Below are 25,000 nucleotides of genomic sequence, written 5' to 3' on the forward strand. Positions count from 1 at the left end.
GAGAGAATCTATCAAGTGACCTGGTCAAAATTTGTTTAGGGTTTTTCATGCCCTCAGCCATATATTGAGCTTGGCAATTACTTTAATTCTAGGGTCCTGCCTGCCAGATTCTTCACCAGCTGTACTCATCAGACCCTGAACTGATCTCTAGTCCAAAATCAATTCTGAATTAACTTCAAGCTCAGAATTGCTCTGAAGTAAACCAGATCGTGCTATTAACCCGATAGCGAGAACAATCAATCCGTGGAAAAGCTTGTCTCCAGAAGTTGTGGGCGCTCCATCCCTGGGCTTTTCAAGAAGAGACTGGGCAGCCATTTGTCCAAAATGGTGTAAGGTCTCCTGCCTGATCAAGGGGTTGGACTAGAGGACCTCCAAAATCCCTTCCAACTCAGTTATTCTATGTTCGATGAACAATGAGATTCACGTCCCCAGGATAGGGAAGTTGGATCAAATCGCTCAGATTAATTCTAGAAAAAAAGTGTATGGGTTACAATACTACAGTTCAAACAAGTTCTCCACGAAATGAAATTCCAACAGGTAACTTAAGGCAGCAAACAGGTGTTCATTGTCTCGTGTTCTTTCAATGGAGGAGGGAAGCCATTTTTTCCAGGGGTGGAATTCAGCCGGTTCGGGCTGGTTCGGGCGAACCGGTGCTTAAATTTACATCTGGTTCACCAGACCTGTAGTTGAACTGATCGGCTGGTCCTGCCCACCCCACCCCTCCCCTCCCAGGAGTCGCCACACGGATGCAGGTAAGTGCAGGGTCTGTGCAGAGGCTCTGGGAGGGTGAAAAATGGACCAAACCGGAAGTTCCCGAAGTCTAGAAATGGGCCTGTTTCTGGAGACTGGAAAAGGGCCTGTTTCCAGAGACCAGAAATGGGCCTGTTTCCAGTTTCTGGCGGCCCACTGGAGCCTGGGGAGGCCATTTTCGCCCTCCCAGAGGCCTGAGGGAAGCCTCCGGACTCTGGGGAAGGCGAAAAACGGCCCTCCCAGAAGTTCTGGTAGGCCATGCCCACCCAGCAACCGGGCAGCGAATCGGTGGCTGGGATTTTTGAATTCCGCCCCTGATTTTCTCCCTTTGCAATATCAGGGCAGTCTGTATCATTTCATGGTTTTGATGCTTGTCCTTTTATAAGCATGAAAAATATCTCACAAAATTAAAAAAAAATTAGGAAAAGGACTTTAAGCAATGAGAAAAGGGGAAAATAAGCATTGAAACTTCTTTTTTATATTTAGGATTGTTGCATTTTTTAAAAAAAAAAAAGCTTAGAGAGCATCCATTTTCTTTTCCAATAATAATAATAATAATAATAATAATAATAATAATAATAATAATAATAATAATAACAACAACAATAATAACAAAAATAACAATAATAACAACAATAACAACACCCCCACTTGATCTGTAAGAAATGTATAAGCCAGAACTGTAGAATTATTATTGTACCTTTGCAAATCTAAGACTTCGTTTGCAATTTTGGTTCCTATGCTACCGGCTCCTAGGATGGTCCCTGTAGACATCCCTGGTACATCAAGAAATTGAGGGTTTGTGGCATCTGTATTTTAAGAGGAAAGTATAAGACCGACCTGTAGCTTTCCTAAAATGAAAGGTGTTAAAACAAGGATAGATTTTTTTAAAAAAATCCTATTCTATGTATCTATTTTTCGTGGCCCTTTATGATAAGACAACCATCAATTTGAAACTTTATGAGTGTTATGACATTTCCCTTCAATAAAATGATGCTCTAAAGCACAATCATTGCCACTGTTTCAAGTTTTAATGATGAGATATGTATATACCTGAAAGCATGAATAGAAGAGATGACTCCACCAGACTGTCAATTATCTGGAAGCCTGCACTCTCAAACAAAAAAATCTCCACATCACAAGCCAGGCAAACATCTGGGCACAAACAGATCCCCCCGATACCTCCAGCTCAAACACACCCCAACCAGGCACCCAGATGAAACCCAGCTTCCTAACAAATGATAGCCGTCCATTTACTCGGAGCCAAGCTGCACTAAAGGCCTCCAATAAAGGAACACAATGTTGCCAGCCAATCAAGATACAAAAAGCTACAAAACAGACAGAAGATATTAGAAACACCAATCAAGCAGTACACAGCAAACTCCAAGATCAATAAACACAGACCAAGACTCCCAACCAATCAGGATGAATTAAAAACCATTAGCACCAAATTTAAAACAGAAACAGCTGTGAAAGTCTGACTCACAGACGAACACAATACTGATGATGTATTGAATCTCATGATGATGGCAGATGAGATTCTGCTGAAACGTTGCTACAACTTTAAAAGCACAACTCTAATGACATGGGAAAATACCTGAACAAAGCTGAACACCATACATATAAATACCCGCAAAAACTTAAGAAAACAAATATATATGTATGTGTGTGTGTAGGTCTAGGTGTGTTCGGGTCTTTTCCCGTGTAAGATTAAGATTAAGACCTGAACACACCTAGACCTACATACGTGTACCCGTGAAAATCTACGAAAACAAATTTTTTATTTATTTATTTATTTATTTATTTTTATACACACACACACACACGCACACACACACACGCACACTTCTTTACAAGACTAAGCCCAACTCTGAAAAAAACCACTCCCCTAAAAATAGACTTGCCTTCTGGAGACAGGGAACTGCAGGCTAATGGAGTTTCTTCACCTGATTCATTGTGACCTCTAAAAATATAAAACCAAAAATACACAAATAAGTTTCTCTAGCCGTTATAAGTTTGCTGCCGCATGCACAACGCTGCTTCATGTTAGAGACCAGCAAACAGAAAAGAAGCATGAGCTTCCAAAAATTATTCTGCAGAAGTAAACAAAACAAAAAAAGACAATTTTGTCATGATTGAACTATCCTTAGATAGAAATGTGTGTTCAATGTTTGGATCTGGCTAACATTAGAATCCCGTTTTAGACTCCATTGCCACTAGTGATTAGAAAATTAAATGCAGGCTATCTGGTTTTATATCCCTTATAAAACCACATCATGTGATCCTCATCCCGTCTTCTCCAGGAGCATAAATTTTGCACCTGGGTGGTAACTCAGCATCTTTGCAAGTCCTTCTCTACGAAACTATGTGGTCAGGCCTAGTTTTGGGGGAGGAAATTAAGGCGGGGGGATTCTGCATCTGCCTACCAATATCATCGGTATTCATCTAGCTAGTATCCTGTCAGTATGTGAGAGAGTTGAGGGCTGTTTGGAAACTGAATCAGTATTTGCTGTGTGAGCAAGAAGGAGAAAGCAAGGAGCCTGGGCATGACTTAGCTCAACTGTTCTGTACTAAAGCTGCTTGATGCTCTGAAATGGAAATGGAAACTGAAACTCCTCTCCTCTGCTTGTGTTTTGCATTTGGAACAACAGATTTCTTTTCAGGTGGGGAGGGGGAATAGAACTCCTTAGCATCAGAGCATGTTAATAATAAGAATATAGGAAATATTCTAAATGCTCTGATGGTCATTAGGAAAAATCCTTTCTTAGTGAGCCCCTAGAAGCCAAGAGGAACATCCGTGCCAGATTCCAAGTTTGTAGACTTTACGATTCTGGAGATTTTGTGATGATGCATGAATGGTCTTTCGCTCTTAGATATATAGATATCTTCATAAATTAGTAAATTAGGACATCTCTCTTGGGTGGCTTCAATGCAACATTATTTCTGCACAAAGGAAGAAAATGTGGCTTCCTCCAAGAATAGCAATTATATTCTTCAATGTATCAGAGGAAAATAACTGCTAACACCCACCCACCCCTTTCACTTATGAAACCATCCAAGGATAGTTGATGCAGCCAGTTCCAAACATTTTAATTATTTGTATCCCTTCTTTATTATTTTTTACAAATAACAACACATATTTCTTTTCTTATTTTTCCCACAACAACAACCCTATGAGGTACGTTTGGCTGAGAGAGAGTGACTGGCCCAAAGTCACCCAGCTGGCTCCCATACTTAGTACTATATAATTAAAATATAAAACAGAGCTACACAAAAACATGCCGTTTTATGCAGAATACCGAGAAACTTACAAAACAACAGTATTGATTGACACAATATATTCCAGTTCTTTGGTCCATGGATTGGTAAAGCTAAACCACTGACTTTTTAAGGTGACAAAAGAGCCGTCTTTCGCTTTGAATTTGTAGAAATTCGTAAATATTTTCTCTTTGCTCTGTAACACTACGGGAAAATAAAAATATTTACAGATGTAAGTTATTCAATGAGACCAAGGTGAATTAAGGTGTCAACTAAATGGAGTTTAACCTATATGGCAATTTCACAATTTTTAAGAGTTTTATATATTCTCTCGGTTAATCCATTGTACCGATCATACTGATTTCAATATAAACAATTGGGAAGAAATTGACCATCAAATCTGAAATTCAGCTATGGGTACCATGTTTCCCCGAAAATAAGACCCTGTCTTATATTTCTTTTTTGCCCTATTATGTGAAAGATTATTTTACCCAGAACTAAGCCATCAATTAAAAATTTACAGATTAAGATTACATATTAACAGAGTTGGACCTTATAGGTCACCCCACCCAATCAGGAGACCCTACACCAAGAGTCTTCAAACTTGGCAAGTTTAAGACTTGTGGGCTTCCAACTCCCAGAATTCCTGAGCTAACATAACTGGAGGAGGAATTCTGGATGTTGAACCCCATAAGTCTTAAAGCTGTCAAGTTTGAAGACTCCTGCCCTACACCATTTCCGGAAATGGCAGTCCAGTCTCTTCTTGAAAGCCTCCAGTGATGAAACTCCCACAATTTCTGAGGGCAACATCTGTTCCATGGGTTGACTGTTCTCACTGTCAGAAAATTTCTCCTTATTTCCAGGTTGAATCTCTCCTTGATCAGTTTCCATCCATTATTCCTTGCCTGGCCTTTGGGTGCCTTGGAAAATAGCTTGACCCCTTCCTCCTCTCTGTGGCAGCCCCTCAGATATTGGAAGACTGCTCTCCTGTCTCCCCTGGTCCTTCTCTTCCCTAGACTAGCCAGGTCCAGTTCCTGCAATAATTTATTGTATGTTTTAGCCTCCAGTCCTTTTATAAACAGCCTCCAGACTTTTCATAAATCAACTTTACAAAGTGATGCATGCTATTTATTAAACCAGCACAGGTAGTCCTCGACTTACGATGACAATGGGGCCTAATGCTTCTGTTGTTCAGTGAGACATTCGTTAAGTGAGTTTTGTTTCATTTTATGACTTTTCCTGCCATAGTTGTTAAGGGAATCAGTGCCATTGATAAGTTAGTAACCCGGTCGTTAAGTGAATCTGGCTTCCCCTGTTGACTCTGCTCATCAGAAGGTTGCAAAAGGGGACTCACGTGACCTCCTGGGACACTGCGACCGTCGTAAGTACAAGTCAGTTGCCAAGCTTCTGAATTTTGATCACACGATCATGAGGATGCTGGAAAGATCTAACTGTGAACGACGGGCATGAGTCCCTTTTTTCTGGGCCGTTGTAACTTGAAAGGTCGCTAAATGAACTATTGTTAAGTCGAGGACTATCTGTATGTGTGAAAAGGTCAGTAACTTCATAGCAAAATATTGATTCAAGAGCTCTACACTAGATTTAGGGAATTATACCATACCTGTTTTGTGTTTTTCTGTGAGGTGATTATGGTCATCCTGGTGGAAATATTCGTAACAGGACGTTCCTAAGAGTTCTTGAGGTAAATATCCTAAAATAGCTGTCGCTCTACACCGGGAAATGCAAACAAGAGTATTTAACCTACAAACTTCTAAAATGAACTTTTCCACAATTCAGTTGTATGTACAAAACAGGATGTCAACTAAAAAAATACTCCTTTGGTCTTTTTAGTTGCCAGCAGAAAGAGAGTGGGGGAAAGCAGTGCATTCCTTAAATGCCTCAGACAACGGCTTTGGCAGCCCAAAGCTGTCGGCACACAAGATTATTACCGGAGAGCATGATTGATGACTTTTGGCTATGGATGTGTCTCATTGGAGAATATATATCCAGGGGGTGGGGGAAGACCAGGGTCAAGGAGGAAATTAATGATGTATTTTAGTGTCGGCTGCACCCAGCTAACGCCGACATGGTCACTCCTGATAAATCAATTTTTTTACTCTGAGAGATGCGGCTAGAGACTTATGATTTGAATGGGGGTGGATTTGTTGGAGCCCTGACACAGGTAATGCGTAAGAAAGAAATGTGATTTGATTTGTTGAAAGACATCTTCTCTCCTATACACGAACACACACACACACACACACACACACATAACTTCTTAGAGTCTTACAATCTTATCAGAATAACTTTAATGAACTAGAAGCTCGCGGTTTTCAGTGAACTTTGACAAAATGTTTAAAACACACTGGATACTGCACTGACTTGCTAAAGAATCACTTTATTTTGCCAACATTTTACTAGAGGTAGTACAGAAAATGGAATTCACAGTCTAAATATTGAAAACTTTAGCCTTCTAACAAAGAGGGAAGACTAAAAATAAAATGCTTACCGTTGATCTACAAAGACAAATTTTCCATCCACAGCAAAGCGTGTTACAAATTCCGTGGGCCTGACTTTAATCTCAAAGCTGTTTTGTGGAATGGTGTAAGGGCGCAATCGGCCAATTGCCACCAGGCAATTAAAATTGCTGCTCTCTTTTTCCGTATCTTCTTCAATTCCCACCTCATTGGTGGACCAGCTTTTCAGATAACCGGTGCAATGAATGGTACAGTACTTTTTATGATCTAATGGAGTCAAGATAAAACATTTTTTTTATTTTGATTGTTTTCCCTCAGAACTTCTGAGGGTGGCAACACATTTATCAGTGAGATTTAGTTTTTAAGCATTTTTCAATGTATAGGTATTTGATCTAAGGAAATGTCTTTGTAATTTTACAAAACATCGGGGCGCATACAAACATAAACATACATGAGCCATGCATGGCACAGTGGTTAGAATGCAGCATTGCAGGATAATTCTGCCCACTGCCAGCAGTTTGATTCTTACTGGCCCAAAGTCTACTCAGTCTTACATCCTTCCGAGGTTGATTAAATGAGGACCCAGACTGTTGGGGACAAAAGGCTCACTCTGTAAATAGCTTAGAGAGGGCTGCAAAGCACTGTGAAGTGACATATATGTCTAAGTGTGATTGTTATTGTCCTTCCCTTCCTTCCTTCCTTTCCTTCCTGGTGCAATGGTTAGAATGGAGTATTGCAGGCTAACTCTGCCCAAAGCCACCAGTTCAATCCTGACCAGCTCAAAATTGATTCACCCTTCTGAGGTTGGTAAAATGAGGACCCAGATTGTTGGGGGCAAGAGGCTGCCTCTGTAAACCAGTTAGAGAGGCCTGTAAAGCACTGTGAAGTGGTATATAAGTCTAAGTGCTATTGGGAAGGAAGGAAGGAAGGAAGGAAGGAAGGAAGGAAGGAAGGAAGGAAGGAAGGAAGGAAGGAAGGAAGGAAGGAAGGAAGGAAGGAAGGAAGGAAGGAAGGAAGGAAGGAAGGAAGGAAGGAAGGAAGGAGCTGTGGCACAGTGGTTAGAATGCAGTATTGCAGGCTAACTCACTGCTCACTGTCAGCAGTTTGATCCTGACCGACTCAAGGTTGACTCAGCCTTCCGACCTTCTGAGGTCAGTAAAACAAGGAGCCAGATTGTCGGGGGGCAAGAAGCTGACATTGTAAACCACTTAGAGAGGTTCTGTAAAGCAGGGGTCTCCAACCAACGGTGCAACTTTCAACCGCATCATAATTCATCAGGATTACCAATTAATAGGTCTGAAAGAGAACCTATTTTTTAAAAAATTTCAACGATACCTTTCTCTTTTGAGTTGGCTGATTGTTCCTTCTCTTCCTTGACCGCGGTTTTGGTGTATTTAATGCGGCAAAAAAATGACCGCCGAGCCCCAGAATGCAGAGGGGAAGATCCCACGTGGAAATCCATGTTAACTTGCAAACCAGCTTTTCAAGTTGCGTCGGAGCAGAATATACAAACAGATGTTTGTAACAGAGCTATGAATATTTCGCAACACTATGACCCAATCCAACTGTCCCAGACCAACAAAAGACAAGCACAATTTTTTTAAAAAAATAAAATCAATCAACAAATAAAAAGAAAGGAACCAGTCCACAAACAGTTAACAAGAAGGGGCTATTTATTATCTAGCTTGGGCAAGTTATTGCTAGAAATTTGGCAACCTGTCATGCCTCTGTCGGAATCTGATTTGGAAGGGAAGGCCGAGCAACTGAGAGGGAGTGGGAATGTGGCTCCATTGGCTGAGGAAGAAACTGGGGAACGGCAAAGTCCGGCTGGGCAGAGCAGGGGAGAGGTAGAATAAGGGAGAGGTAGAACAAGGGAGAGGGAGTTCAGAGGAAGACCCAGGCCCACCCCCTCTTCATCCTAGGGCATGCAGGGAGGAATGGAGAAGGGAGCAACGTGAGTTGCGTGACTTACAGGGGAGGGGCCCTGATTCCCTTTATTTACAGGGGCCCTGATTCCCTTTATTATCTGCAGCTGGGAACACAGTGTATAAAAGAGGAAGCTGCGCACAGCAAGTTGTTGGGAGAAACCATGAATTTATCTAGTACCGTTGTGGTTTATCTGTGTTCCTGGTATCTTCCCAACTGTGAGTTTTGCCATGCTTTCAAGTCTGAAATTCCTTCTCCTGTCCTGTCACATTAATTACTTCAGCTTGGTTTGTTTGGATTTTGTTACAGTTTGTATGTACCTTGTTTTGGACTGAATTTTCTACAGCCAAAGGCTGTTCCTGGGAGAGTTTTTTCTCCAGCCAAAGGTAACCTGGACATTGGGGGCAAAGTTGGAGATAATAAAGGGACTCTTCTTGCTTATTTGACTGTGTTGTCTTTGTGCCACACCCTGGGTCATCACACAACCTTTGCAGTCATTGTCAGAGTTAAATGCAGGCCGGTGGATGAGTGGCCAAAATGTGGTTATGTGACTAAGTGGTGTAAGGGGGCAGCTGTCAGAACTTAGAAACTGGATCGTAAGAACCTTTTTGGGGGGAATAGGGGTGGGTTGCCCTAATTTGAGGACTACCTATATGCCAGGCCTTTTCTACTAATTGTAAGAAATGGACACGTAATTTAGAACAGAGATCTCCAACCCAGAGGTAGGCTGCTGCAGATTCGCATCGGTTCGGGTGAACTGGTAGTTAAGATTCTGTTCAGTTTGGTAAACTGGCAAATCCCACCACTGGCTAGCCCTGCCCCCACTCGATTTTCGGCCTGTTTTTTGGGCCGTTTTCAGGATGTTTTTCTGGACATTTTTCTAACCATTTTTTGGCCTGAAAATGGCCTAAAAACAGCGTGAAAATACCCCCCAAAAGGGCCAAAAACCAGGTCGAAAAACGAGCGGGGGCAGGGCGAGCCAGTGGTGGAATTATCCCGAAGCGACTGGATCCTACTTCTGCCTTTGAGAGTGGCCAGAAGGCAGGGCTGGATGTGATGAGTGATGTCACCCACCCAGTCACATGATCAACCAGCCACGCCTACCCAGCCAAAAAACCGGTTGTTAAAAATGTGTGGCTGAGGAATTCTGGGAGTTGAAGTCCACGAGTCTTAAAAAGTTGCCATGTTTGGAGATCCCTGATTTAGAACATGTATAATATTCATTTCCATACTCAAAAACCATGAACATGTTTCTTTCTTTCTTTCTTTCTTTCATTTCTATCCAGAAGCGTTAGTACGTGCGAGACTGGGCAGATACACACTGCGGGAGGAAAAATATTGCCCTGTCTTATGAAATGATTTTTAATTGCATGCTTACTTTTGGTATCAATCAGTTTTTCTCTAGGTGAAGCGTCTGAAGAGGACAGCTGCTCTTTTACTTTGGCCACATCCTTCGGGTGAAGATAGTTGAAAAGGCTTTGCCCAGTCAAATGTGCCTGTGGGAAGTCAACTTGGTAAGGTTACTGATCCCACCTTGACCAGCTTAGTCAAAGAAGCAAATAAAAACTCAAGAGTCTAATGTTTGAGCAATCAGATAAATTCATCAACGTTATCGTCTTTTCAATTCAGTAGAAACGTTTGCTTTTTTTAAGCCCTGTTTTAATAGTAGAAGTAATTTTATTATGGTCACAGACCAACATGGGTAGGATAGGATATGAAATGGAATAGAATAGGAAATAGAATAGAATAGGAAATAGAATAGAATAAAAATATGGAATAGAATAGAATAGAAAGAATAGAAAATATGGAATAGAATAGAATAGAATAGAATAAATAGAATAGAATAGAATAGAATAGAATAGAACAGAACAGAATATATGGAATAGCATAGAATGGAATGGGATAGAATAGAATAAACAGAATAGAATGGAATGGAATGGAATGGAATAGAAAACATGGAATAGCATAGAATGGAATGGAATAAAATGGAATAGCATAGAATTGAATAGAATAGAATTGAATACAGAATACAGAAAATGGAATAGAATAGAATACAATAAAATACAGAATAGAATAGAATAGAATAGAATAGAATAGAATAGAATAGAATAGAATAGAATAGAATAGAATAGAATAGAATAGAATAGAATAGAATAGAAAGGAATAGGAATAGGAACAGAATAGAATTATGGAAGAGAAGAGAGAGAGAATAGAATAATATAGAACAGAACAGAACAGAACAGAAAGGAATAGGAGTAGGAATAGGAATAGAATAGAATTATGGAAGAGAAGAGAGAGTAGAATAATATAGAATAGAATAGAATAGAATAAGGAATGGAATGGAATGGAATGGAATGGAATGGAATGGAATGGAATAGAATAGAATAGAATAGAATAGAATAGAATAGAATAGAATAGAATAGGGTTCTAATTAAATACAACAAAATTTACCTACATTCAAAAAGAGTTTATTGGACTGATCTGATAATTGTACATTTAAAAAATTGGTGTTTCCCGGATATTTTATCAGGTTTATGAGATGGGTCCATGAGAGAAGGATGGTACAGTATTGTTTCAATGAAGTAGAAGCATGTCTTCTATGCCCTATTGTAACAACCTTATTTCAATCAATGCCTATCAGATATTTCCGTGTGCTGTAACCAGCAGCACCGAGGGCCCATTAATCAAATAGCACCCATTTTTATGCTGGCTCTTCGGCCCTCACAAGCCACCTTGGTGACTCTTTACAGCAAACTCACAGCTATTCATAGAAGGGTTTTAAATACTAGGCTACTTACGGGGTCATAATTAAGTATCTTGGAAACTGATTCGGAAACAAACAGGATTTTGCCTCTGTCGCATCCAACCACAAATAGGAAACCATCGGCGACCTATAAATTAAAAAGACAAATATAAAACTGTAATGGATACAAACAAGTAGTTCTGCAGTAAGAGAAGTCAAATCAGGATAGAAGCAAGCGCCATTGAAATGTTGATATTATTTTCACGAGCATTTTCTAAGAAAAACATAGAGATATCAGCACCGTAGGTATAATTTCACCCTGAAGACAGACCCACAAACAGTTGTGATAGTCCCCTCATCTCCTTTTTACCAAGTAGGGTTTTGCTCCTCCCAGTCACAACCACAGGAATTTGTAGACTATACATTTCTACTGTAAACTATACATTTCTGTGATGACCCAGGGTGGGATACAAAAGCAACAAAGTTATAAAAACAGGTGAAATCCCTTTAATTCCTTCAACTTGGCTTCAAAGCTCTAATTATCATTGACTGGGGGGGGAAAACTCCCCCACAAACAGTTGCGAAAAGGAAGAAATGCCGTTCAAACTCAAAATACATATAAATTATAAATAGAAAAAACAACACAAAGCACACTGAAGCAATTAATGAGACAAGGCAGGATAAGGGCTTGAAGATGTCCACAGATATCGAAATACACACACTAGGAAGGACGCTAGACTCAGACAAGAACTGAAAGACTAGAATTATTTCATGCTTTGCTTCCAGCACTGGGCCATGCACAGTTTGTCCTTATAAACAGTCCTCACAGCTGCAGCCCATGAAGGGGATCAGGGTCCCTTCCTCCCCCGTAGACCACACCATTCACGTTTCTCCCTTATCTGCTCCTCCCTGCATGCCCTAGGATGAAGAGGGGATGGGCCTGGGTCTTAATCTGACTGTCCAGATGGCCTGTGCCCTTCCCCAGTTTCCTCCACAACCTCTGGATCCACACTTCCACTCCCTGTCGGCTGTTCCTCCTCTTCCTTGGAGTCAGACTCCAACAGGGGCATGACAATTTCCAATGTTGTGGTGCTCTCTGAGCTTGGCTCTTTCTTGAAGACGTTTCATTACCCAACTAGGTAACATCATCAGTGCAAGCACCAGCATGCCACCGTTCAACTACAGATATTCTCTTTTAGTGGCTTCCCAATCTTTGCTGATATGCCGGTAGTCAGAATTAACCTTTTGTTCTTCTAATCCCAAATACTTTAATAGGACTAGAGGTGACATGATAGCAGTGTTCCAGTATTTGAAGGGCTCCTACAAAGATGAATGGATCAAACTCTTCTCCAAAGCAACTGAAGGAAAGACAAGAAGCAACGGATGGAAACTAATCAAGGAGAGAAGCAACCTAGAATTAAGGAGAAACTTCTAACAGTGAGGGCAATTAATCAGAGGAATGGCTTCAGGAGTGGGATGCAAATATTTTTACTACCAGTTCTGTGGGTGTGGCTAGGTGGGCATGGCCAGGTGACTGGGTGGGTTTGGTTTCCTCTTTTTTTGCAGCACTCCCCCCTCCCGTGCTCCATTTGTTTGGCCTCCTGGGCCTCAGGGAAGCCTCCTGGGCAAAGCAGTAAGACAGCGAAGGGGATCCCGGCATAGCTGATCATCGGAACAGCTGATCGTCAGGAGCAAAAAAAAGAAATACCTTAAGGAGTGACTGGATGCGGGACAATGCAGTCAGCAATGTTGTGCATGTGCGATAAGGACTGACTGGGCAGGGAGGGGAGGGGAGGGGGGGCAGCCAGGGGCATGATTTGCCAGTTCTCTGAACTGCGCAGAATTATAACAACCAGTTCTATAGAACCGGTCTGAACCGGTAGAATCCCACCCCTGAATGGCTTACTTCTGGAAGTTGTGGATGCTCCATCAACACTGGAGGTTTTTAAGAAGAGATTGGATAACCATCTGTCTGAAATAGTATAGGGTCTCTTGCTGGAGTGGGGGGTTGGACTAGAAGACCTCCAAGATCCCTTCCAACTCTGTTATTCTTATGTTCTATGTAGTCTCCTTTCTGTTATTATAAAAATGACTGGCCGTTGTTTCCTTCCGCTTAACAGCTCTGGAATTGTCACACTGTTAACCAGGTTCAATCCTTGTTAAGTTTTGTCAAGTCCTTTGAGGTCACTTGTTCTGACAATCTAAATACACAAAAACGCCGAGGTACACCCATTCTCTCTTAATAGGCTAGTGCCTTCTTCACATTTTTGCTTGATTTCATTTTGTGTCATTTTTAACACACACTTGGCAATTGTTCTGTATGGTTTTAATGCCTGCTAGTTCGGTCTTAGAGCACAAAGCAATGAAAAGCACAGATGGTAGGCCTTGACTTATGACCATGCTGTCATTAAGCCTGGTCATAAAAAGAGACTGGACAGCCATGTGTCTGAAATGGTGTAGGGTCCCCTGCTCAAGCAGGGGGTTGGACAATGTGATGGCCCAGGGTGGGATGCAAAAGTCACAGTCACAAAAATAGGTGTATTCCCTTTAATTCCTTCAACTTGACTTCAAAGCTCCAGTTATCATTGACTGGAGAAAAAACTCCCCCACAAACAGTTGCGAAAAGGAAGAAATGCCGATCAAACTCAAAATACATATAAATCACAAATAGAAAAAACAACACAAAGCACACTGAAGCAATTAGTGAGACAAGGCAGGATAAGGGCTTGAAGACGTCCACAGATATCGAAATACACACACTAGGAAGGATGTCAGAACTCAGATAAGAACCGACAGACTAGAGTTATTTCATGCTTTGCTTTCAGCACTGGGTCATGCACAGTTTGTACTTTTAAACAGTCCTCACAGCTGCAGCCCATGAAGGGGATCAGGGCCCTTTCCTCCCCCGTAAACCACATTGCTCCCTTCTCCGTTCCTCCCTGTGTGCCCTAGGATGAAGAGGGGATGGGCCTGGGCCTTCCTCTGAATGCTGGCCTGTGCCCTTCCCCAGTTTCCTCCACAACCTCTGGAGCCACACTCCCACTCCCTGTCAGCTATTCCTCCTCTTCCTCTGAGTCAGACTCCAACAGGAGTATGACAGACTAGAAGACCTCCAAGGTCCCTTCCAACTTTACGCTTCTATAATCTAACACATCCTAAATTTTATGCAATGCTCTTCACCAGTTATCAATCAGCCATTTTCATATTGTTGCCATGCAGTTTTTAGAAATGGGGTTCCTAAATTTTACAGGCTCTGGGCTAAATCAGAGTTTTAGAATGAGCCCTATGGTATTTATAGAATTTATCCTCACTTTCAGGTCTATTATTTTAAGCCTCACGAGTTTTACATGTTGTCCTGGGATGAGATCTGTGGTTACTGAAATAAATCCTTCTGGGTGCTGATTCAAGCCAATCACCTTAATTACTTGCTCACTAAGTAGAGCTCAAGTTCTCAAATGCCAGCCAACCTCATTCAATATTTTTTTCATGTCTTCCTTTGTTACTGATGATTTGCATTGCTTGGATTTCATGGCATAACTTTTTTTGTGGTTACATCATATGCCTTTCCAATGTGTCCTCGTAGAAGTTTATATCATGGAGACAATCAGTCTGATCGTGTATCTGCTCTAAATGGCACAGATTACAATCTGCCTGGTTTCCTTAATTTAATATTAAGTTCATTGATTTATTATTTAAACCATGTTAAAATTTTAACTAAAACTGATCTGTGACTTAGTTTAGCTCATTTATTTATTCCTTCAATGCTCATTTATTAAATTTTTTGATTAAAACTAATCTGTGACTTAGACTACTAGCTCATTTATTTATTCCTTCAACAGTGTTAAAATTTTAACTAAAACTAATCTGTGACTTAGCCGACCTCATTTATTTATTCCTTCAATGGTATTAACATTTTGATTAAAACTAATCTGTGACTTAGTTTAGTTCATTTATTTATTCCTTCAATAGTATTAAAACTTTAATTAAAACTAATCTGTGATTTAGTTTAGTTCATTTATTTATTCCTTCAATGGTATTAAAATTTTAATTAAAACTAATCTGTGACTTAGCCTAGCTCATTTATTTATTGTCTAAATAGTGTTAAAATTTTAACTAAAACTTATTGTAACTGAATGCAGCAAGCAGCTTACTAAATTCCATTCGACTTACATCTTCGTCTGAAAACTTTTAAAGTCCCAATTTGATGCAATGTCAATTTTAAGTCTTGTTTTAGAATAGGAGGGGTACACATTAAGAACTTTCAAATGTGAAAACATCCAGACTGGGGTTTAGAAAGGCTTGTCCCAAATTTTTTAAAAAGGAAGAATTGGAACATTATTCTCCCTGCAGCTGAAGCATTCTTTTAAGCTTGCAATGCTTTTCATATCCAGAATATTTCCAGATGCAGAATGGAGCTGTCTCTAAAACCAGAGGAATCTGTTCTGAGCTCGGAAAAGGGACATTTGCACATCTCTGTTTATAAATAGTCTTGAAACTGGGATCTTCACTATGCAGGCATTAACACTCTTGTATAAGACAGTTGCTGTTTGCAGAAATAGCAGGTCCCTCTCTCTGCCTTTAATTTACCTTAAGGATGAGGTGTTGAAGTTCATCATCTTGTAAAAACGAAGGCTTATACCTAACTTCTGAGTAAGAACCAGTGGAGCCTGCAAAATATGTGTGAGAGAAAAAAAAATAGGTAGATAGTGAGAGAGGAAGTAAGGGAGGAGGAGGGAAGGAGGAATGGAGAGGCAGAGGGAGGTGGGAAGGAAGGGAAGGAGGGAGGGATGAGTGGGAATGGAGGGAGGGAAGAAAGAAAGGAGAGAGGGAGGGAGGGAGGAAGAAGGGAGGGAGGAAGGGAGGGAGGAGAGGGAAGAAAGAAGGAGGGAGGGAAGGAAGGAAGGAAGGAAGAAGGAAGGACGGAGGAAGGGGAGGAAGGAAGGAGGGAGGGAGAGAGGGAGGGAGGGAAGGAAGAAAGGAAGGACTCCTTAATTAACTAAAACAAATACATGACACATGCTAACTCAGAAGCGGCCTTCTAAATCACTTTTCTTCTAGTGACCTCCAATAAATTTAAATAAAGTTAAATCACTTGTACAGGAAACCTGCATGAAATTTTTACAGCCATTCACACATGAAACCAAGAACAAAATGGATAGGCAGGATGAAAGCCGCTGCCCTATTTCATTCATTAGTTACGCTGCCAGGAGTATTAAAGCTTGAGTAACCCGTATGTGTGTGTGTGTGTGTGTGTGTGTGTGTGTGTATGCGTGTGGCCTAGGAGTAGAGCTCTTGCCTCACAATCAGCAGGCTGTGAGTTCGATCCTAGGTGGAGGCAGGTATTTCTCTCTCTGGGCACACTGAGAATGTATCTGCTGAGTATAACTCTGCATTGGCAACAGGAAGGGCATCTGGCCAGGAAATGCTCAGCTCCCTTCAGTTGCCCAGACTCCACCCCAATGCAAGGGATTATGGAGTTGTTAAAAGAGGATGATGATGATTAAAAAAAGACAGCTTTTGAATCGCCGTTCGGAATTTTTGATACTATTTCGTACTTGCCTTTCATTGACTTTAAATGCTGCACAGTCATTCTTAATACGGTGAGTTTATCTAGTTTACGAGCCACCGGGCTGCATTGAGGAATCATAGCCGATAATTCTTCTATCAGGTTATTCATTTTGTCTCTTCTTCTTTTCTCTGTTTGGCTGTGAGCCTCCCTAAGGGGCAAAATAAAAAAGACCAAAAATGTATTTTCCTATTAAAATACTCTCTTTCTCTCCACACCACTAAAATATTGTTGGCCAGTTGCTACAAAGAAGCTCATGTCTTCTTTCATATTTAAGCCATTCTTAAATTGGGCTATTTTTCTGAATTATCCAATCAGGATTCTGAGCAAAATCCTGTCAAAACTTATCTTTCCTACACTTTGAAATCCAATTTTAATAGGACCCTACAATAAAAATAAAGAGGAAAATTACATGTGATGTTTCAAGATCTCTGCCATTAAACCGATTTTGCAAGAAAGTATACAGAGATCTCTTGTTTATATCGCAATACCCCAAATTAATTTTTTAAGTTTTAATTTTCCTTTGCAAAACAGATTATTGTTTAAGTCGTATTTACCTGAAATACTTAATTTTCACATGCTCTTCATCTTCACTCCTAGGAAAAAGAAGGCTTAAAATTAAATGTAATACAATTGGATAAACATGGAGATAGGTTCTACAATATTATACTGCTTGTTACAAAAACATTCCTCAGTGATGGATGCTTGAAATAACTTGAAATAACTTGAATACCTTAATCCAATTGGTTCCAATTATGTAGGAAAAAAGGAAAAGAAGAAAAAATATAAAATGGAAAAAAGGATGAAAAAATAAAAAAATTAGGAAAAAATTTAAAAAGACAGAAATCTGTATATTCCCCTTGCTAAAAAGGTAGGACAAAGGGGGGAGGGAGGGGAAAAAAGTAGTCTTATTCCTGCATCAAAGGACTCACGTCCAAATATAAAAATCCAACTGGGGGGGGGGGGGATAGAAAAAAAAAGGAAAGAGAAAATGCAATTCTGTCAATAAGCAAAGCACTGCCACTATATGTTCAAGGCTCTTTACTAAATCAAAAAACAAAATTTCCAGTTCTCTTTTCAAGGTCACTTCAATCTTCTTTCTTCAATTTCACATCCAGACTCCAGCTATCAGTAGTTCCACAGAAGAGCACCTGCAAACAATCTACATGCTCTTCCCACTATCTTTTCAATGAAAAGCACAGAGTCCTTGAATGTAACACCAAATGTATCAACAAGAAAGGAAAACAATGTATCCAAGCCTCCAGGTGGCAGCGCTTCTTATTTCCCTTTCCTTTCCCTTCCCCTCTAATATTAAAACCAGGAATAGAAAAAATAAAAAGAATCTAAAATTATTAAAGAGAAAAAACAAGAGAGAAAAAAAACTTTTCCAAAGAGTTATTTTGAAAGGAAAAAATAAAAATTAAAAAGGAAAGACCAGTCCAGTTTAAAAATTGAAAAGTTTTTACAAAATCCAAAGTTCCAATAAAAAGAAAGAAAAAAACCTTCAGGTTTAATTTGTACTTAATCTCGCCGCTTAAGCACTTTTTTCTTCACTTTTAAATGTAATTTTTAGTCTTTTAGGGTGTTCTCTACAGAAAAAAATAAGTAGAAAATTATCTCACCAAACTGACACACTTTCTTTCCAGCTTTCTTCCGTTCCAGAGCTGTCCCAGCTTCAGCAGCTTTAATGGCTGCCTCTCCGCCACGGGGAAAAAAGGGGCTTCTCCTGGATCTACCAGGGACTTTGTGATGTCCCTGGGATCAACAGGATGTGTCCTCCTCAGTCACCGTCTCTACGGGACGGTTTAGGTCCGTTGGGACTGTCCTGAAATGGAGATATCAGCAGCGATCTTAGAGTTTAAAGATCGCATGCTGTACTGCCACGACGCTAGCTCTGCCCGAAGTTGTAGTAAGTAATTTGGAATTTTCCACTTCTATATTTTACTTAGTTAGATTACCATTGCTTCTTCCAATCGACTAACCACCATTTAACTCGGGTTTGCCTGAATCAAGTCCATTGAAAGTTCTTTCGAACTTGGTTTGTTTGAGCCCACACCCATGAGTTCTAAAGGTTTGAAGACTTTTTCTTATGAGCCAAACTGGAGATAATCATGTGGAGTTCAACAGTGAAGGAATATTCTACCTGACCATTTTAACACAGTTTCGAAACTTCTGAGCATTTCAGCTAATAGATTTTATTTAAGGTTGTATATTGTGCCAAAAACACAGCCGAGAAGGTTTAATTTCATCTCATTCTATCATCATCATCATCATCATTAAACCTTTAGTGAGATTCACAGCCTTTGGGGCTGGTTTGTAGTTCAACAGCTTGAGTCCTAACCAAGGACCTAGGAACTGTTCAGGTAGCGTCAGATTATTATTATTATTATTATTATTATTATTATTATTATTATTATTATTATTATTATTATTATTATTATTATTAATTATTATTATTATTATTATTACTATTATTATTGATAAAACATTCTACCTGCTCTGGAGGTCATCACCCACAGTGTCACAAAGAGAATTTAGATTAATCAGAAGAACAAAAAATCAGTATGTCTGAAAAGAAATCATGATCTGAAGATGAAGGAACTGGCAGAGGTGACTAAGCTCCTTGGAGAAGAGACAATAGAGATAGACTTAGACTTACAACAGTTCATTTAGTGACCATTCAAAGTTACAACAACACTGGGAAAAGTGACTTACAACCGTTTCTCACTCTTACGACCGTTGCTGAATCCCCATGACCAAAATTCAGACCCTTGGAGTCTGTCACATGATTCCCTTTTGCGACCTTCTGACCAGTAAGGTTAATAAGGAAGACAGATTCACCTAACAACCGTGTGACTAAGTAATCAATAGCAGTGATTCACTTTAGCAACGGTGGCGAGAAAATTCGTAAAATGGGGCAAAACTCACTTCACAAATGTCTCACTTAATCACAGAAATTTTGGGCTCCCTTGTGGTCGCACCTCGAGGGCTAACCTGCAAAGTAAAGCACGTTTTATTCTGAGGCTGCATTAATTCATAAACTCAAAAAAACAAAACAAAATGGGGAATGGCGGTATGAAAAAAAAAAGTGCAAGATCCCAATTCTCTTGTCCTTGCATATAAGAGACAAAATAATAATAATAATAAAAAACCATCCTGAAGAACCGCAATTCTTTGCTGCCGTTGGTTTTTGAAGGGTTAATGGCAGGGTCCCAGTTTGGGCATCCGGGTGTGGTCTTCAAAGCGACTCAACCTTGCTTAGGATCCCAAGCCATGATACGTGGACGCAGAGAGGGATCTAGAACGCTAACTGCCTTGCTGGGTCAGCAACAGCAGGAGGCCTGAGCCAGCAACAAGCTGTGAAGGAAATGGAGGTACGGAAGATGCTTTTGTAGATGTGGGGTAGACAAGCAATTGTGGTTTTTGCAGTCATCTACAAACGTGTTTTGCTAGGACGTTGTCTGCATCATTCTTGCCATCAGAATCACACAACAAGTTGGAAGCAGTGGTAGGATTCAAAAAAATTTACTACCAGTTCTGTGGGCGTGGCCCTGTGTGGCAGGGGAAGGATACTGCTAAATCCCCCTTCCCTCCCCACCCCACTAACCTGCTTTCCAGCTCCCTTCTCCTGTGCAGGGCAATTGAAGAAGACCCAGCTGATCAGCTGGGACTCAATGGGAGGCAGAGAAGAGATGGGGGCAAGGCCAGTCAGAAGAGGGATTTTCCGGTTCTCCAAACTACTCAAAATCTCCACTATTGGTTCTCCAGAACCGGTCAGAACCCGCTGAATACCACCTCTGAAGAATATACTGCAAAATCCCCCTTCCCTCCCCACCCCACTAACCTGCTTTTCAGCTCCGTTCTCCTGTGCGGGGCAACCGAAGAAGACCCAGCCGATCAGCTGGGACTCAATGGGAGGCAGAGAAGAGATGGGGGTGGGGCCAGTCAGAGGTGGGATTTGCTGGTTCTCCGAACTACTCAAAATTTCTGCTACTGGTTCTTCAGAACCAGTCAGAACAGGCTGAATACCATCTCTGGCTGGAAGGGACCTTGGAGGTCTTCTAGTCCAACCCCCTGCTGAAGCAGGAAATCCTACTGCATTTTAGACATTGATCCAATCATTGATATTCCGCTATGTCAAGGAAAATTAATATCCATCCCATAAAAAACAGCCGGGCTTTCAAATCCAACATGCGGAGGTGTGGAATAACAGGAACGTTTCCATGCGAAGCAACATCGATCCGGGATGTCGTTTAACCAAAACAAAACAAAAAGGGAAATATTCACACTTACTGGGTATCGGAGTCGCTCCCTTTTCTCTTTCTAGGAAATTCCGCTGTAAATGAATTTATGGAAGGGGCCATGGGAGACATAATGTTGGAGCCTGCCAAAACAACAGCCTGGTTTCCTTCCCCGGGAAGATGATCTGAAAACAGACAAATAGCATCCAAGCTGAAAGCAGGAAGGTGTAATATTGGAATTAATTTGCTGAACTAGGGTGGGGGAGAATACAGACTCCTAAATTATTTCTATGTTGTTATTACAGTACTAGCTGGATACCTGTGCTTCGCTACAAAACTATGTGGTTCGGCTTAATTTTTTGGGAGGAAAATAAGGGCTGGAAATTCTGCCTCTTCCTACCAGCATCCATCGGTATTCATCTGGCTAGGTCCTGTCAGTGTGTGAGAGAGTTGAGGGCTCTTTGGAAACTGAAAGAGTATTTGCTGTGTGAACAAGAAGGAGACAGCAAGGAGCCTGGGCATGGCTTAGCTCACCTGTTCTGTACTAAAGCTGCTTGGTGCTGTGAACGTGAACCTCCTCTCCTCTGCTTGTGTTTTGCATTTGGAACAGATTTCTTTTCAGGTGGGGAGGGGGAGTAGAACTCCTTAGCATCAGAGTGTGTTAATAATGATAATGTAGGAAATACTAATGCTCTGATGGTCATTTCAAAAAAATCCTTTCTTAGTGAGCCCCTAGAAGCCAAGAGGAACACATGTGGCAAATTTCAAGTTTGTTGGCTTTACGGTTCTGGAGATTTTGTGATGATGCGTGAGGGGTATTTTGCTTTTATATATATAGGTATATTTATTGTGGTGTGTTGCAGAGTCAACCAGATGTTCTGACTGGATTTGGCCTTGATCCTATCAAGTCCCTAGGATTTGGGATAGATGCTGATGTTGGATGATGTTAGAGATGTCCTTGCACTAACTTTATGGTTTACAGGATAGTCAGCCAGATGTTCAGACTGGATTCGGCATTGATCCTATCAAGTGCCAAGGTTTTGGGAGAGATGTTGATGTTAGAGGTGTCATTATGGTATCATGGTTTATTTTACAGGACAGTCGGGCAGATCTTCAGACTGGATTTGGCATTGTTGTCCACCTATCCTCCCCAAGGACCTGGGAAAGGCAGATGTGAATGCTTGATAATGTTAGAGGTATCTTCATCACAGGATGTAAGCCATTCCGAGTAAAACTGCCTTTTGCAGTTGTCTGATGGGGATTTCGTCAATGATGAGGATCTTCAAGTGGTGCTCCAGATGTTTTGGGAATGCACTCAAGGAGTCTACGGCGATTGGCGCTATCTTTGCTTCCTTTTGACATAGCTGTTCCACTTCCAGGTCTTTGTATTTTATTATCTTCTCCAGTTCTTTCTTTTTCTCCTCTGCTCTTCTCCAGGAACTGCCCCCATCCACCATCCAGACTTTATCCCAAAGGTGATACCTGGAGTTTCTGGTTTTTCTTTGAAAATGTTTCGTTTCTCATTCAAGAAGCTTCTTCAGATCTGTCTGGATGGTGGGGAAGGGAAGGATTGATGCTCCTTGCAGACAGCTGGTCATTTGCATCCTTTTTTAGAGGGTCGTTGAGGCCACTTGGAGGTTTAATCTGTGTCCTCGGGATCACCTGAGTGGTACAAATGGGTGTGGAGCCTTCTTGGAACCGTTGAAAGGACTGTGCCATCATCAGGCTTCTGAATCATCAGAAGCCTGATGATGGCAGATGAGATTCTGCCGAAACGTTGCTACAACTAGCTTGTGTTCTCATGCAACAGCATGACTGGAGAAGACAAGCACTTAAGAGACTGACAATGCTGGCATTAAAACCCTCTCAAGAAATTAAATCTAGCGCCACCTTCCATTAAAGGCAGCCCAGCCTGTCTATAGCCCAAGCTTTTTCGTCTTTCACCCAGCCAGCAGGTGATAAAGATATAATTTTGCTGATTATACACACCAGGCTGGTTAGACAATAATTAGCTGGGTTGGCCTCACTGCCTTTTACCAAACTGAAACTCCAGTGGAGTTACTCCATTTTTTGGGAAATTGTAGGAGGTTATCAGTAGAGGTGAAAGGGGATGAGGCCGAGGCCAAGCACATTTTCCAATGGGTGCAAATAAATGTAATATTTCTGAGTTCTAAACCAGAAAGCCAGTCGGGTAAAGAATTAGAAAGTGTAGGATACAGAATTAATTCAGAATAACCGAGTTGGAAGGGAAGTTTGATCTTAGGTAGAGGCTGATATTTCTCTCTCTGAGCACCATGAGAATAAAACAAAAACTCCACATTGGGGACAGGAAGGGCATCCGGCCAGGAAACACTCAGTTCCATTCAGTTGCCCTGATTCCACCCCACATGGGATTATGGGGTCATTAAACGGCGAACAACAACAGAGTTGGAAGAGACCCTGTAGGTCATCTAGTCCAACCTCTGCTGAAGCAGAAAACCCTATATGATTTCAGACAAGTGGCTGTCCAGGCTTTCTTGATTCCTTTTTTAAACAAAGCATATTAAGCAAGGGTCTTCAAACTTGACAGCTTTAAGACTTGTGGACTTCAACTCCCAGAATTCCTGAGCTAACATGACTGGAGGAGGAATTCTGGGAGTTGAAGTCCATAAATCTTAAAGCTGTCAAGTTTGAAGACCCCTGAATTATTAAGTAACATCTTAGGAATTGTACAATATTAAAATTATTGGCTCCAAGCCCTGTGCACCAGATTGAGGTATTCCACGCACCCTATTGGCTCACCAGTGGCTTCCTTCTCCTAAAGGCTAGGTAAATGACATTTTTCTCCAAGAGTGAAAATTTTGCTGGCCAATTTGCAGCTTTCTGGGCAGTAAGAATAAAAACCTTGGCAGAAATATGCTCTTTGTCAAAACAGGATCCCAAGGTTTGACAGACACCGAACCATCTAAAATGCTTTAGATTGTTGTTGTTGGTGGTGGTGTTATTATTATTAAATCTACAATTTGATTCACAGTCTGGGACTGGTAAAATCTTAACAGTTCAAGTCCTAACAAAGGACTTAAATAAGAGCTGTTAAGGTAATGTCTGAGTAGATAGGCAGTTCCGAGTAAGGTAGTGGTTTTGTTTTGTTTTGTTTTGTTTGCAAAATCATGATATTTGAGTCTGATAAGTTCAACATTTCCAGGTGTCTAGGCAATAACTTTGGGTATTGCTCCAAGGGCTCCTATTACTATTGGTACAACCATTGGTTTCTTCCTCCACAATCACTCAACTTCAATTTGCAAATACAATATTTTGTTATTTTTTCCCCCATCTGTTTCTATTCAATTCATGTCTGTTTTGTTATTGCAATATCAATGAACCAGAGTTTTTTGTTTTCCACAATAGTGATGCCAGGTTTAATTGTGGGCCAGATGTCTGTGTGTTTGGATCCTAAAGTTCCATAGGATGATCTCCTCCTCCTCCTCCTTGCCAGGAGTTGACAATATGCTCCAACTCAACTCATCTCCTACGCCTGGGGATCTCACAGACTTTTTCCCACTTTGAAGCTTGGGGTGTATTTAAAAATCCAGCCAAGTCCATTCAATGACTTACCACCAATGACTTTTCTTGCACTTAACTTCTGAAATATTCTGGGTCGGAGTCATCAGTTTTCTGGGTGGGGAAAAGCGGGGCTCCCGAATGAAAAGGAGAGGTGGGCGATCTGACACATTATTTTAGCTCTTCCCTCTTTTGGAAGGAAGGAAGAGCAAAAGAGGAAGGGAAGGGCGGGAGCTGCAGAGAGTGAGTCTCAGCTAAGAAAAAAATGCCACTCTTTCTTTCTCTCTCTCTCTCTTACACACACACACACACAAAGACAGAGAGACACAGAGAGAAACAGAGACAGAGTCAGAAACAGAGAGACACAGAGAGAGAGAAAGAAAGAGAGTCAGAGAGAGAGAAACACACATACACAGACAGACAGACAGACAGAGAAAGATGAACAGAGACAGAGACACACACACACACAGAGGAAGAGAGAGAAAGAAACACAGAGACA

The 25,000-nt window shown here is 41.0% G+C and overlaps 1 protein-coding gene across 3 annotated transcripts in view; it reads right to left on the minus strand.

Moving 5' to 3' along the window:
• Nucleotides 1–25,000, minus strand: part of BMAL2 (basic helix-loop-helix ARNT like 2) — a 33,495-nt gene that overhangs the window by 7,856 nt on the left and 639 nt on the right. For 2 of the 3 annotated variants that reach the window (XM_087967875.1, XM_087967874.1), the window contains exons 2-13: nucleotides 21,014–21,146; nucleotides 17,278–17,316; nucleotides 16,714–16,871; nucleotides 15,742–15,821; nucleotides 11,210–11,302; nucleotides 9,790–9,907; nucleotides 7,821–7,964; nucleotides 6,518–6,752; nucleotides 5,630–5,736; nucleotides 4,062–4,212; nucleotides 2,655–2,713; nucleotides 1,451–1,559 (exon numbers count right to left, since the gene is read on the minus strand). In XM_087967875.1, coding sequence (XP_087824001.1) covers nucleotides 1,451–1,559; nucleotides 2,655–2,713; nucleotides 4,062–4,212; nucleotides 5,630–5,736; nucleotides 6,518–6,752; nucleotides 7,821–7,964; nucleotides 9,790–9,907; nucleotides 11,210–11,302; nucleotides 15,742–15,821; nucleotides 16,714–16,871; nucleotides 17,278–17,316; nucleotides 21,014–21,093 — 1,373 coding nt within the window. In that variant the 5' untranslated portion in view covers nucleotides 21,094–21,146. Of the gene's footprint in view, nucleotides 1–1,450; nucleotides 1,560–2,654; nucleotides 2,714–4,061; nucleotides 4,213–5,629; nucleotides 5,737–6,517; nucleotides 6,753–7,820; nucleotides 7,965–9,789; nucleotides 9,908–11,209; nucleotides 11,303–15,741; nucleotides 15,822–16,713; nucleotides 16,872–17,277; nucleotides 17,317–19,214; nucleotides 19,251–21,010; nucleotides 21,147–25,000 lie in introns of all 3 variants that reach the window. The other variant, XM_087967876.1, reaches the window with a different exon arrangement.

This window comes from Notechis scutatus, chromosome 6 (assembly GCF_049901735.1).
Source record: "Notechis scutatus isolate UNSWTSFEM ecotype Mainland chromosome 6, rNotScu1.2, whole genome shotgun sequence".
Classification (NCBI taxonomy): domain Eukaryota; kingdom Metazoa; phylum Chordata; class Lepidosauria; order Squamata; family Elapidae; genus Notechis; species Notechis scutatus.